General features: G+C 49.6%; 1 protein-coding gene across 1 annotated transcript in view; it reads left to right on the top strand.

Moving 5' to 3' along the window:
- LOC137384523 (protein HEATR9-like) overlaps positions 1-12,856 on the top strand; it is a 218,387-nt gene that overhangs the window by 17,220 nt on the left and 188,311 nt on the right. Inside the window, exons 2-3 of the mRNA XM_068058661.1 lie at positions 325-435; positions 2,040-2,188. Of these exons, the coding sequence (XP_067914762.1) occupies positions 334-435; positions 2,040-2,188 (251 nt within the window). The 5' untranslated portion in view covers positions 325-333. The remainder of the gene's footprint in view (positions 1-324; positions 436-2,039; positions 2,189-12,856) is intronic.

Here is a 12,856-nt window from a genome sequence, read left to right as displayed (position 1 = left end):
CACCACCAGATGGCAGCACGGACCGCCATGGCGTGTCTGGCCAGCTGACGAGGGCGAGGAAGTGGAGCGTGTGCAGGAGCAGCCCGTACAGGAAACCCCTCCGCGCTACTCCTCTACCCGTTGCTCCGTCCCTGGAGCTGGCCGCCCGGACAGCGGATGCGCTCCACTCTGCTGGCGGGGGAGTGTGTATCTAACCCCATGCTGTACCTGCCCTGGGAGTGTTTGATGGGACTGTGTAGAGGGAGCTTTACTCTGTATCGAACCCAGTGTTGTGCCTGAATAATTTACTATATTGAGGGTAATAATTATGATCTTTTCTTGCAGCTTTCGAAGATGAGTGAGGAGGAAGAATTGCTGCCAGAGTCGGCAGTAGTACCTGAATATCAAATGTTCTCCTTGGTTGAGCAGAGACATGAAACTCAATTTTCCAAAGAGGTGAAGTAGCTTTAACCTGTCTGCTCTCAGAATGAAGAACCTTATTGACAATGAAATATCCTGGGGCTCACAGACGACACAGGCTTTTGTTGCCTTCACTACCAGGGTTCACTGAAATTCTGTGGCCATCAGCTAGCTTTTGACCTCCAGCTAAGGTCAAGGGTCAGTCCCTAAACAGTAATTTTCAGCATTTATATAGCACATTTAATTAGTAAAATGTCCCAAGGGTCTTCAAAGGAGCATTATCAAACAAAATTTGAAACAGCCAGATAGGGAGATATTAGGGCAGGTGAATAAAAGCTTGGTTAAAGAGGGAGCTTCAAGGACTTTCTTAAAGGAGGAAAGGGAGTTAAGAGAGGTATAGGGAGGGAATTACAGAGCTTTGGATCTCAGCTGAATGCACATCCATGAATGGTGAAGTGATTAAAATTGGGGATGCTGAAGAGGCCACAATTGGATGACAGCAGATATCTCGGAGGGTTGTGGGGCTGGAGGAGGTTACAGAGATAGGACAGGGAGGGATTTGAAAAGAAGGATGAGAATTTTAAAATCAAAACATTGCTTGACCTGGAGTACTGTAGGTCAGCGAGCACATCGGGAATAGGGAAGGGGCCTGGGGTATCAAGGCCACCTTAAAAAAAGAAAGAAAAGAAAAAAAAAATGGGGTTAGATACAGAGTAAAGCTCCCTCTACACTGTCCCATCAAACACTCGCAGGACAGGTACAGCACAGGGTTAGATACAGAGAGATTAAAAAAGGGGTAATAGGGAAACAGGGCTTGGTGCAATTTAAGTCACGGGCTAGAGTATTGGTTGAAGTTAAAGAGTCAAAAATCCAACCTTGTTTCACTTGTTTTGGATTAAAAATGGAGTTGTGGTGACCAATTTCAGGTTTTGACCCCCCAACCCCCCCCCCCCCCCCCCCCCCCCCAAGCCTCTTTGATCCCAGCACTGCATTGGCTGTGTAATTGGAAACAGGCAGCTTGTCAGTCTGTCTGTGTGTGCAAATTGGGGTCCTAGCACTGGCTGTAGGACCTCATGCTACATTAATCAGCAAGTGGGGCAGAACCTGCACCCTTCTCCCCAATTTGTTCTTCAGAATAGACCACCAGCTCCCCTCCACTCCCCTCAGGACCAACCTGAATAGTCATTGCAGCATGCCCATTCATACAAGTAAGGCCTGAGGCTGATGAGCTTAGACGCATGTTCTGAGCACGTTGGAAGTTGGTGCGTTTCTCCCACAAGACACCAAATGTTTGAAATAAGATAAGCCAAGGGGTAAGGAGACTGGGGGAATACCAGGAGGAGCATGAATGGGTTAAGGGGCTCCTCCGCAAAAGTTCAGCCAGGAAAAAGGCCTCTTCTGCTGCTAGGTCCACACTTTACTTGAATTCAGTTTCATTGCTGCATCACCCCTAGCCATTAATAACTTTCTTGGTGAAATGTTTATCCAATTCCCTCTTATATGAAAGAGGTGAAGGAGTAATGACTGGACTGTCACTAGGATAATTGATCCATTAGTTCTGTGTTTAAGGACTGGAGATGAGAGGTTCCTTATCAAGAGCTCACATTTGGCTCATGCTACCTTCACAAAATCTGAAACAGGTGCTTCCACCACTGCCTAGCAGGTGGTCAAGTGAGGACCCAGAGTCCATCAATCAACAGCCCCATATAATCAGGCAGGACAGCGTGACATGTCAAGGCTGGAGAAGCACACGTGAAGAGGCCAAGGAGCGGGAGAAGAAAAAACTCAAGTAAGAGCAAATTCAACTAGCTCCTTAACATTAAAAAGTTAAAAACCAAACCACTGCTTACGAACGGGGCACATTCCAGCTTACTGCACCCAATGTTCATCAAACACTCCCCAGGACAGGTACAGCACGGGGTTAGATACAGAGTAAAGCTCCCTCTACACTGTCCCCATCAAACACTCTCCAGGACAGGTACAGCACGGGGGTTAGATACAGAGTAAAGCTCCCTCTACACTGTCCCCATCAAACACTCCCAGGACAGGTACAGCACGGGGTTAGATACAGAGTAAAGCTCCCTCTACACTGTCCCCATCAAACACTCCCCAGGACAGGTACAGCACGGGGGTTAGATACAGAGTAAAGCACCCTCTACACTGTCCCCATCAAACACTCCCAGGACAGGTACAGCACGGGGGTTAGATACAGAGTAAAGCTCCCTCTACACTGTCCCAACAACATGTCCCTGTTGAATCCTACTATAGTAATGTGGAATATTTCCATTTCCCACCTCTGGGACCTGTTTGCTGAAACTCAAGTTGTGATTGTTTCAAATTAACTGGCGATAGTGCTCTGTTACCAACAGAGAGGGGAAGCCTTCATCCCAATAGTTAGGATGGATTTTTACTGAGGGTGGTGAGGCAAGTGGTCAGTGTCTAACCCAGTGCATTTGGTCAGTTTTTCCTGTGTTCCCCACTCCCTGTGGCAATTTGTAAATCTCAGACAAGCCACCAGGGGACAGGACTGAGCAAACTCAGGCCTTTCCTCCACAAAAGAAAAAAAAGAAAAAAAATGGGGTTAGATACAGAGTATACCTCCCTCTACACTGTCCCCATCAAACACTCCCAGGACAGGTATAGCACGGGGTTAGATACAGAGTAAAGCTCCCTCTACACTCTCCTCATCAAACATTTCCAGGGCAAGGATGGCACAGGGTTAGATACAGAGTAAATGTCCATCTATCTGTGTCACCCTCACTCTTCCTGTCTCTCTATCTCTCACTACCTGCAACACCATCTGACAGGAAGAGGGAGAGATTGGAGTAGAATGGATACAGAGGCAGGAAGAGATGGAGAGAAAAAAAGAAAAAAAGAGAAAAAAAAAACGGGGTTGGAAATAGAGTAAAGCTCCCTCTACAAAAGAAAATGGGGTTAGATACAGAGTAAAGCTCCCTCTACATTGTCCCAGCAAACACTCCCAGGACAGGTACAGCACGCAATTTGATTCTGCCTGATTGGAGCTGCTCAGCACCAATGAGCAACAACGAGGTTCAGCTGACTGTGGGCTGTGTACTGGAGGCTGTGCAATTGCTGCAGAGATGGAGAAACTGAGACTGAGACTGACAGGAAGGTTTTCCACTTATTTTATCACTGAAGGAAGATCTTTTGTGAGGTTGTAGCATTGGAGTCATTTTTATTGATTGATGTGGGGGTGGGGGAGGAAGAAAGGCCTGAAGACCCAGGATGCGACTGCTTGTTTCAACTAGGAGCTCCCTTCCCATCCCATCCCAACTACCTGGCCTGGGACAGCTTATTTCTGTCAGAACATCACAAGAGGCGTGTGCCTGGGCAGCTTCAACTGCCTTAGGTGAAGACATCCTCCCCTCCCCCACTAACTGGAAGACTGGCGAAAAGATTGCGCTATTATTAAAGCTGTGAAGACTGAATCATCCTGGCCTTCCTCTCCCTCAGCCTCTCCCCCACTTGCCATAATCTTCCAAGTATTTATGTCACCAAATTATTATAATATTTATGCATCTTTAATTTTTTCTATCAACAGTGGGTGAGGCTATTCTGCCCCACGGTTTCTTCTGTCCTCTCTGGTGGTGGAGGTTTCCTTTACTGCAGACCTTCTGTAACCACTCCTATGGCCCTATCATTCTTCAGGCCTTTAACAAAGCATGGGGTGAAGAGTTATGCACATCCAAATATGACAATTGAAGCTTGCATAAAGGCAATGACCAAGGTTGTCGCCCTTTCGGCCATTGTTGCAGCCTCAAAAATGTATGGCAAGGCTGTATTTTTGCTGAAGGCCAAGTGGGCCATGTCCCTGGCCCTGAGCAAGGGGCCCACTGTGGGTGGGACGTTCCTGCCAATGGATCCTCAGAGGGGCCAGTGGGCAGTGGATTCTACTATCCAACATCCCGCCCTTCATTCCCAGTGAGCTCCTCCTCCCCCACCTGCACCATCTGGGGGAGGTGAGGTCAGGGATCACCACAGTCCTGCTCGCTCTTCAGAAGGACAGTCTCTGACACGTCTGTTCGTTCCGCCACCAGCTATTTGTGCAGCTGGTGTGGGAGGAGGTCATGGAGGGCCATTTCAGCGTGGAGTTCTGGGGACAGCCTTTCATGTTTTCTGGACCTCGGACGGGGCGCGTGCCACACCTGCAAGGGGGTGGACATATTTGTAAGACTTGCCCCAACCTCCTGACTGCCAACTCCACCTCAGCAGCCCAGGGTGGCGACACAGCTCCTCTCCCTACTCCCCCTATACCTGCAACAGCCACCGCTCAGGTGGTTCCGGAGACCATGGTTTTCACGGCCTCTGGCAGGGAGGGGGGACCCATCCGGGCGGAAGGAAGGTGTGGCACAAGATGAAACATCAGAAAGCATGTACCCTGGACAGGGAGGAACAACCCAAGCCTGAACTTAGCCCTAGGCCTGATCCTGGGGACACCAGCTGCCCCCGCAGCTGAGCTCAGGCCAAAGGAATCTGGCAGGAGGGTGTGGAGATAGAAGCAGAGACCTTTGGTGTGATGGATGACTCTGAGCCTCGGCACCCCTCCTAGAATAAGAGGAGGAAGCGCCCCTCCTCTGAAGAGGACTCTGAATTACAGGGTCCATCGCCTGGCGCGGGTCCTCAGGCTCCCCCCGCCACCAGCACCATCAGGGCCTCGAACTCTGGAGGGAAGCCTCTGTCCCTCAATGGGGGGAGAATCTCCTGTTAGTTTGGTAACTCTCGCGGAGGTGGGAGGAGACCCGCCTGTGAGGGTGGGGGGCGGTCTGTGGACGCCCAGGAGACAACATTCCATCTGCTGCTGAGTCAGATGTCCTGGGTGGGGGCTGGAGTTGGGAGGGTCAGCCGTGCCAGCTGCCTGTTGCTGCCACCCGGGCTGTACCCAACCCATTTACTAATGCAAATAGTCCCCCGCCTGCTGGGCCTGTGGGCGCTGGCGGGGCAGGAGATGGCCTCCACTCTCCGGCTCCAGTCCTGGCTCCAGCTGGATTTCCGGAGTCGGGAACAACTGTCTCCACTGGGCTGCTGACTAGCCTGGGGACGGAGGCAGGGATGGGTTCTGAACTATTGGTGCCCATGGGCCCACATTCCTTGGAAGAGCCCAGGAAGGACTCCTCCGCCACCGATCCTGGGGGCGAGATCGTGACAGAGGTGGGACCTCGTGACAGTGTGTGATGGGTGTGTCGGCCGCTAGCAGTGACAACCTGGAGGACGATGGGGACTTGGTGCAGGGCATAGAAGACGATGTTGAATCCGTCAGCAGTGAGGCAGTCGACTCCCTCATACTTCCATTCCGAGCCTCCTCTCATCCCCATTGCAGAACTCCGGGACTTCCTTGCGGCCTACAGGGGTTGCCGCAATAAAGTTTAGCTGGCCTTGGGGCGGTGGTTGAATCTGGTGCTGATAACCCGGTCTGTCTGTGCCGCCCTCAAGAAGGGCAGGAAGGATGTGAATATGAAACAGGTTGTGAGGTGCCGGTTTAAAGTGTTCCTCAATGAGTTTCTGGGGAGTCGAAGACGAGGATCACTTCCACTCCTTCCTCACAGTGAAGTGTACTTTTGACATGAAGATAACCATAGCCAAAGGCAGCAGGGGGTCTCACCGCAGATTTCATAATCTCTCAGTCCTCAAGGAAGGGAGATTCGCGGTGAGCCTTCTGCAGGAAACCCACACCGTTCCGGCAGACGAAGCCACCTGGTTCCTGGAGTGGCAGGGTGGGGTCTACATGAGTCACCTCACCCCTATTTCTAGTGGGGTGGCTATCTTGTTGGCCCCGACCTTTCAGCCGGAGATCTTGGGGGTCAAGGAGCTTGTGCCAGGCCATTTGCTCCACCTCGCCGTTCGCCTGAGTAGCGTGCCGCTCCACTTTGGGAACGTGTATGTGCCCAGGCCTGGCGCGTTGCAAGCGCGCTTCTTGTAAGAAGTGTTCACTCTCTTGAGCTCCATCAATAGTGGCGAGTGCATCATCCTCGTGGGAGATTTTTAACTGTACCCTCGAGGTGGGGGATCGCTCCGGTCTCCAGCATGGCCTAGCGTCAGTGGAGAAGTTGTGGGAACTGATCACCTCCCTCGACTTGGTGGACGTCTGGCGGAATCTCCATCCCGACTCCAGCTGGACTGCCTCTACATTTTGCAGGCATATGTCTCCTGTGTTTTGGCGGCCTCCATGCGACTGGTGCTGTGCTTGGACCAGCACCTGGTGAGGGCGGAGTTCACTCCGCTCCGCATGAGGGCGGACAGGGTCTACGTACTGGCACTTTAACAACCGGCTGCTGGAGGACAAGCAATTCCAGGACTTAATCCATTGATTCTGGGCTGATTGGAGAAGGAAGCGGGGGGCTTCACCTCCTTGAGGCTGTGGTGAGATGTGGGCAAGACTGACATCCGTGTCTTCTGTCAGGAGCACGCGAAGGAGTTGATCAAAAGGAGAGAGGCCGAGATCAGGCGCCTGAACAGGGAGATGCTCGACCTGGAGTCCCATCTTGGTCAGGCCGTCGTGGACCTGGCCCTGTGGCAGGCATACAAAAAGAAGGGCACGCTGAGGGACCTGCAGCTCGTAGGGTCCCGAGGCATGTAAGTGAGGTCGCGGATCCAGATCCTAGAAAATGTGGACCACACCTCACCCTTCTTCACTCGTTAGAATAATGGCAGGGGTTCAGTAAGCAGCTCATTGAGCTGCTGGCCAATGACGGATCCTCCATCACTGATCCAGAGGGAATGGGCCTGTTAGTTCCTACCTATTACAGCACATTGTTCACTCCAGATCCGTACAGCGAGGAGAGTTTGTGGGAGGACCTGCCGAAGGTCAGCCCGGAGGGCGCCGAAGGATTGGAGGCTCCACTAACGTTGGCGGAGCTGACCGACGCCAACCATCAGTTCTTAAGGGGCAAACATCCAGGGCTGGATGGGCTGACCGCGGAGTTCCTCAGGGTATTCTGGGACATCCTAGGGGGCGATTACGCATGGGTCCTGGGGAAAGCCTGGCGACTGGGAGATGCCCCTCTTGTGGCGCAGGGCGGTCATCGTCCTGCTGCCAAAGAGGGGCAATCTTTGCTTGCCATTAAGGGGTTCTCTACCAGGGTCTGCCGCAAACCTACCTTCACTGGTCAATACACGTGTTGGGATTCTTACAGTTCCACACACTATAAGATTGGCTTTATCAGCTACCTCGTAAATAGGGCCCGAGCCATTTGTTCACCATGCAAGCTTGATGCTGAAATAGGGTGAATCAAAGACATCCTGCGTGACAATGGCTACCCTGATCACATCATTTCTCTCTGTATATTGTGCAAACTTATGAACAGGCCCAAGGCCTGTCCTGCCTATCACACAAGTGAGTAATATGATGTATGAAGTTCAATGCCAGTGTGATGCTAGGTATGTAGGCCGTACATCCCAAAGACTGGCGGATCGTATCAAACAACATGTCCCTTCTGCTGTTCCTTTGTTATCCACAGTTCACTGCCTTTACCTTTGGGGTTTTTGTGCCTTGAAGGAATGTACAGTTGCTGTAAACTATGTAATAATTCTTTAAAGACTATCCATTGCCTATGTACTGTCATACGTTTTAATGTATTTTCCCAATCCACCACAGCCAATTTGCCCCTCATACCATCATAAATGCCTTTATTCAAATTTAATGCCCTGGTTTCAGTTTGAACTACCTCACTTTCAACCATAATGTAAAATTCTGTCATATTATGGCCACTCATCCCTAAAGGTTCTTTTACTTTCTTCTCATTGGGCTGCTCCTGGGCCTGGCCAAGGTGGCAATTCACAGGTCCAGGCTGCGGGCTTTCGGGGGATCTGTCTGTCTGATTGCCTGCCCCTCTTCCAAGGTTACATTCATGCCTGGGTGTCCCTGCAGAAGGAGCATGCGGTGTCCACCTGTTCGCTTGACGCCTTGCGTGACTGGTGGGGACTGTAGGAGCTGGAGTGCATCAATCGATGCTGAAAGTGACATTTTAATTTGAGTTTTCTTTTATTTACCTGTTTTTAATTGAAAAAAACAGGGTTAGATACAGAGTAAAGCTCCCTAAGAAAAAAAAAGAAAAAAAAAAAAAACGGGGTTAGATACAGAGTAAAGCTCCCTCTACACTGTCCCCATCAAACACTCCCAGGACAGGTACAGCATGGGGTTAGATACAGAGTAAAGCTCCCTCTACACTGTCCCCATCAAACACTCCCAGGACAGGTACAGCATGGGGTTAGATACAGAGTAAAGCTCCCTCTCCACTGTCCCCATCAAACACTCCCAGGACAGGTACAGCACGGGGTTAGATACAGAGTAAAGCTCCCTCTACACTGTCCCCATCAAACACTCCCAGGACAGGTACAGCACGGGGGTTAGATACAGAGTAAAGCTCCCTCTCCACTGTCCCCATCAAACACTCCCAGGACAGGTACAGCACGGGGTTAGATACAGAGTAAAGCACAGTGGTGCAGTGGTTAGCACCGCAACATCACAGCTCCAGCGACCCGGGTTCAATTCTGGGTACTGCCTGTGTGGAGTTTGCAAGTTCTCCTTGTGTCTGCGTGGTTTTCCTCCGGGTGCTCCGGTTTCCTCCCACATGCCAAAGACTTGCTGGTTGATAGGTTAATTGGCCATTATAAATTGCCCCCAGTATAGGTAGGTGGTAGGGAAATATAGGGACAGGTGGGGATGTGATAGGAATATGGAATTAGTGTAGGATTAGTATAAATGGGTGGTTGATGGTTGGCACAGACTCAGTGGGCCGAAGGGCCTGTTTCATAGACCATAGAACATTACAGCGCAGTACCTGTTTCAGTGCTGTATCACTAAACTCAACTAAACTAAACTACACTGTCCCATCAAACACTCCGAGGACAGGTACAGCACGGGGTTAGATACAGAGTAAAAAAAAAATGGGTTAGATACAGAGTAAATCTCCCTCTACACTGTCCCCATCAAGCACTCCCAGGACAGGCACAGCATGGGTTAGATACAGAGTAAAAAATAAAAAAATAAAAATAAAACGGGATTAGATACAGAGTAAATCTCCCTCTACACTGTCCCCATCAAACACTCCCAGGACAGGTACAGCACGAAGTTAGATACAGAGTAAAAAAGAAAAAAAAAAAACGGGGTTAGATACAGAGTAAATCTCCCTCTACACTGTCCCCATCAAACACTCCCAGGACAGGTACAGCACGGGGTTAGATACAGAGTAAGGCTCCCTCTACACTGTCCCCCATCAAACACTCCCAGGACAGGTACAGCATGGGGTTAGATACAGAGTAAAGCTCCCTCTACACTGTCCCCATCAAACACTCCCAGGACAGGTACAGCACAGGGTTAGATACAGAGTAAAGCTCCCTCTACACTGTCCCCCATCAAACACTCTGAGGACAGGTACAGTACGGGGTTAGATACAGAGTAAAGCTCCCTCTACACTGTTCCATCAAACACCCCCAGGCTGATCTGGTGAAGCAACACAGCCTCCCAGGCCTAGCTCGAGCAGGCTGCAGTGAGAAATCAGTCAGGGAGCTGCTCTGCTGGTTGCTCAAGCACAGATCTTTCTGGAATTTCCCACCAAAAGTTACAGGAACTATAGAATATACTTCTCCCAATATTGAAAATTAGGTGCGAATGAAGAGTTTTGTAAAATATCGATTGATTTAGTTTCTGCCATTTGTGCCCTGGCAATACTGGTTGCTATAGTGGCCAAAGTGACAGGTGTGTTAAAATTTAGAAAGTCTGCCCCAGTCTGTCTGTTAAATGCACAGCCCAGAGGGTTAGGGAATTGAGCAGCCCTGGAGCAAGTACCTGAGGCCTGTAGCAGCTCTGTTTATGAAAGCCCCTGCCTCTTTCACCAGGACTCTCCCTGAGTGTGGTTGCCAATCCTCTAGAGTTTGCAGGAAATAAATGATAGAGTCATACAGGCACTATGGCACCGAAAGCTCTGTAAAGCAATCCAATCAGTCTCACTTGATATTGGGAGCCGTGCACATTTATTTCCTTTGCGTGCCCATCCATTTTCCTTTGGAAATCATTCATCGTCTCTGCTTCCACCTCCCTAATGAGCAGACAGTTCCAGGTAATTACCACTCGCTGCGTAAAAAAGTTCTTCTTCAGGATTAAGGAGAATCCCAAGGCTTTTTATACGTATATAAAGAGCAAGAGGGTAACCAGGGAAAGGGTTGGCCCACTCAAGGACAGAGGATCTATGTGTGGAGCCAGAGGAAATGGGCGAGGTACTAAATGAGTACTTTGCATCAGTATTCACCAAAGAGAAGGACTTGGTGGATGATGAGTCTAGGGAAGGGAGTGTAGATAGTCTGGGACATTTCGTTATCAAAAAGGAGGAGGTGTTGGGCGTCTTGAAAAGCATTAAGGTAGATAAATCCCCAGGACCTGATGGGATCTACCCCAAAATACTGAGGGAGGCAAGGGAAGAAATTGCTGGGGCCTTGACAGAAATCTTTGTATCCTCATTGGCTACAGGTGAGGTCCCAGAGGACTGGAGAATAGCCAATGTTGTTCCTTTGTTTAAGAAGGGTGGCGAGGATAATCCAGGAAATTATAGGCCGGTGAGCCTTACGTCAGTGGTAGGGAAATTATTGGAGAGGGTTCTTTGGGACAGGATTTACCCCCATTTGGAAACAAATGGACTTTTAAAAAATTCATTCATGGGATGTGGGCGTCGCTGTCCAAGCCAGCATTTATTGCTCATCCCTAATTGTCCTTGAGAAGGTGGTGGTGAGCTGCATTCTTGAACTGCTGCAGTCCATGTGGGGTAGGTATACCCACAGTGCTGATAGGAAGGGAGTTCCAGGATTTTGACCCAGCGACAGTGAAGGAACAGCGATATAGTTCCAAGTCAGGATGGCGTGTGACTTGAATGGGAACTTGCAGGTGGTGATGTTCCCATGCATCTGCTGCTCTTGTCCTTCGAGGTGGTAGAGGTCGCTGGTTTGGAAGGTGCTGTCTTAGGAGCCTATTAGGAGCTAAGAACTTATTAGTGAGAGGCAGCATGGTTTTGTGAAGAGGAGGTCGTGTCTCACTAACTTGATCGAGTTTATTGAGGAAGTGATGAAGATGATTGATGGAAGGGCAGTGGATGTTGTCTACATGGACTTCAGTAAAGGCTTTGACAAGGTCCCTCATGGCAGACTGCTACAATAGGCGAAGTCACACGGGATCAGAGGTGAGCTGGCAAGATGGATACAGAGCTGGCTCGGTCATAGAAGACAGAGGGTAGCAGTGGAAGGGTGCTTTTCTGAATCGAAGGCTGTTACTAGTGGTGTTCCGCAGGGATCAGTGCTGGCACCTTTGCTGTTTGTCGTATATATAAATGATTTGGAAGAAAATGTAGCTGGTCTGATTAGTAAGTTTGCGGACGACACAGGCAGAGAGATCTGGGCATACAGGTCCACAGATCACTGAAAGTGACAACGCAGGTGGATAAGGTAATCAAGAAGGCATACGGCATGCTTGCCTTCATCGGTCGGGGCATAGAGTATAAAAATTGGCAAGTCATGCTGCAGCTGTACAGAACCTTAGTTCGGCCACAATTGGAATATTGCGTACAATTCTGGTCGCCACACTACCAGAAGGATGTGGAGACTTTGGAGAGGGTACAGAAGAGGTTTACCAGGATGTTGCCTGGTCTGGAGGGTATTAGCAATGAGGAGAGGTTGGATAAACTCGGATTGTTTTCACTGTAATGACGGATGTGGAGGGGTGACCTGATAGAGGTTTACAAAGTTATGAGTGGCATGGATAGAGTGGATAGTCAGAAGCTTTTTCCCAGGGTGGAAGAGTCAGTTACGAGGGGCCATAGGTTTAAGGTGCGAGGGGCAAAGCTTGGAGGGGATGTGCGAGGCAAGTTTTTTACACAGAGGGTGGTGAGTGCCTGGAACTTGCTGCCGGGGGAGGTGGTGGAAGCAGGTACGATAGCGACGTTTAAGAGGCATCTTGACAAATACATGAATAGGATGGGAATAGAGGGATACGGTCCCTGGAAGTGCAGAAGGTTTTAGTTTAGACAAGTATCATGATCGGTGCAGGCTTGGAGGGCCGAATGGCCTGTTCCTGTGCTGTACTGTTCTTTGTTCATATTTCCCTCTGTATATCTTTCCTAAAACTTCAAATCTGTGTCCCCTAGTCCTTGTACCGTTAGCTAATGGGATTATCTTTTCTTTGTCTACTTTATCTAAAAATGTCATAATCTTGTACAATTTGATCAAATCTCCGTTGCTCCAAGGAAAACAACCTTCTCCAACCTAACCTTGTAGCTAAAATCTGCCATCCCTGGAATCACTCTGGTTAATCTGCTCTGTACCCTCTCAAGGGCCCTAAAGTATGGTGACCAGAACTGAACACAATACTCCAGTTGTGGCCTAACCAGAGCTTTATAAAGGTTCAGCATAACTTTCCTGCTTTTGTACTCAATGCATTTATTTATGAAGCCCAAGA

This window comes from Heterodontus francisci, chromosome 26 (genome assembly GCF_036365525.1).
Source record: "Heterodontus francisci isolate sHetFra1 chromosome 26, sHetFra1.hap1, whole genome shotgun sequence".
Classification (NCBI taxonomy): domain Eukaryota; kingdom Metazoa; phylum Chordata; class Chondrichthyes; order Heterodontiformes; family Heterodontidae; genus Heterodontus; species Heterodontus francisci.
This window is presented reverse-complemented; position numbering and strand designations above follow the sequence as displayed.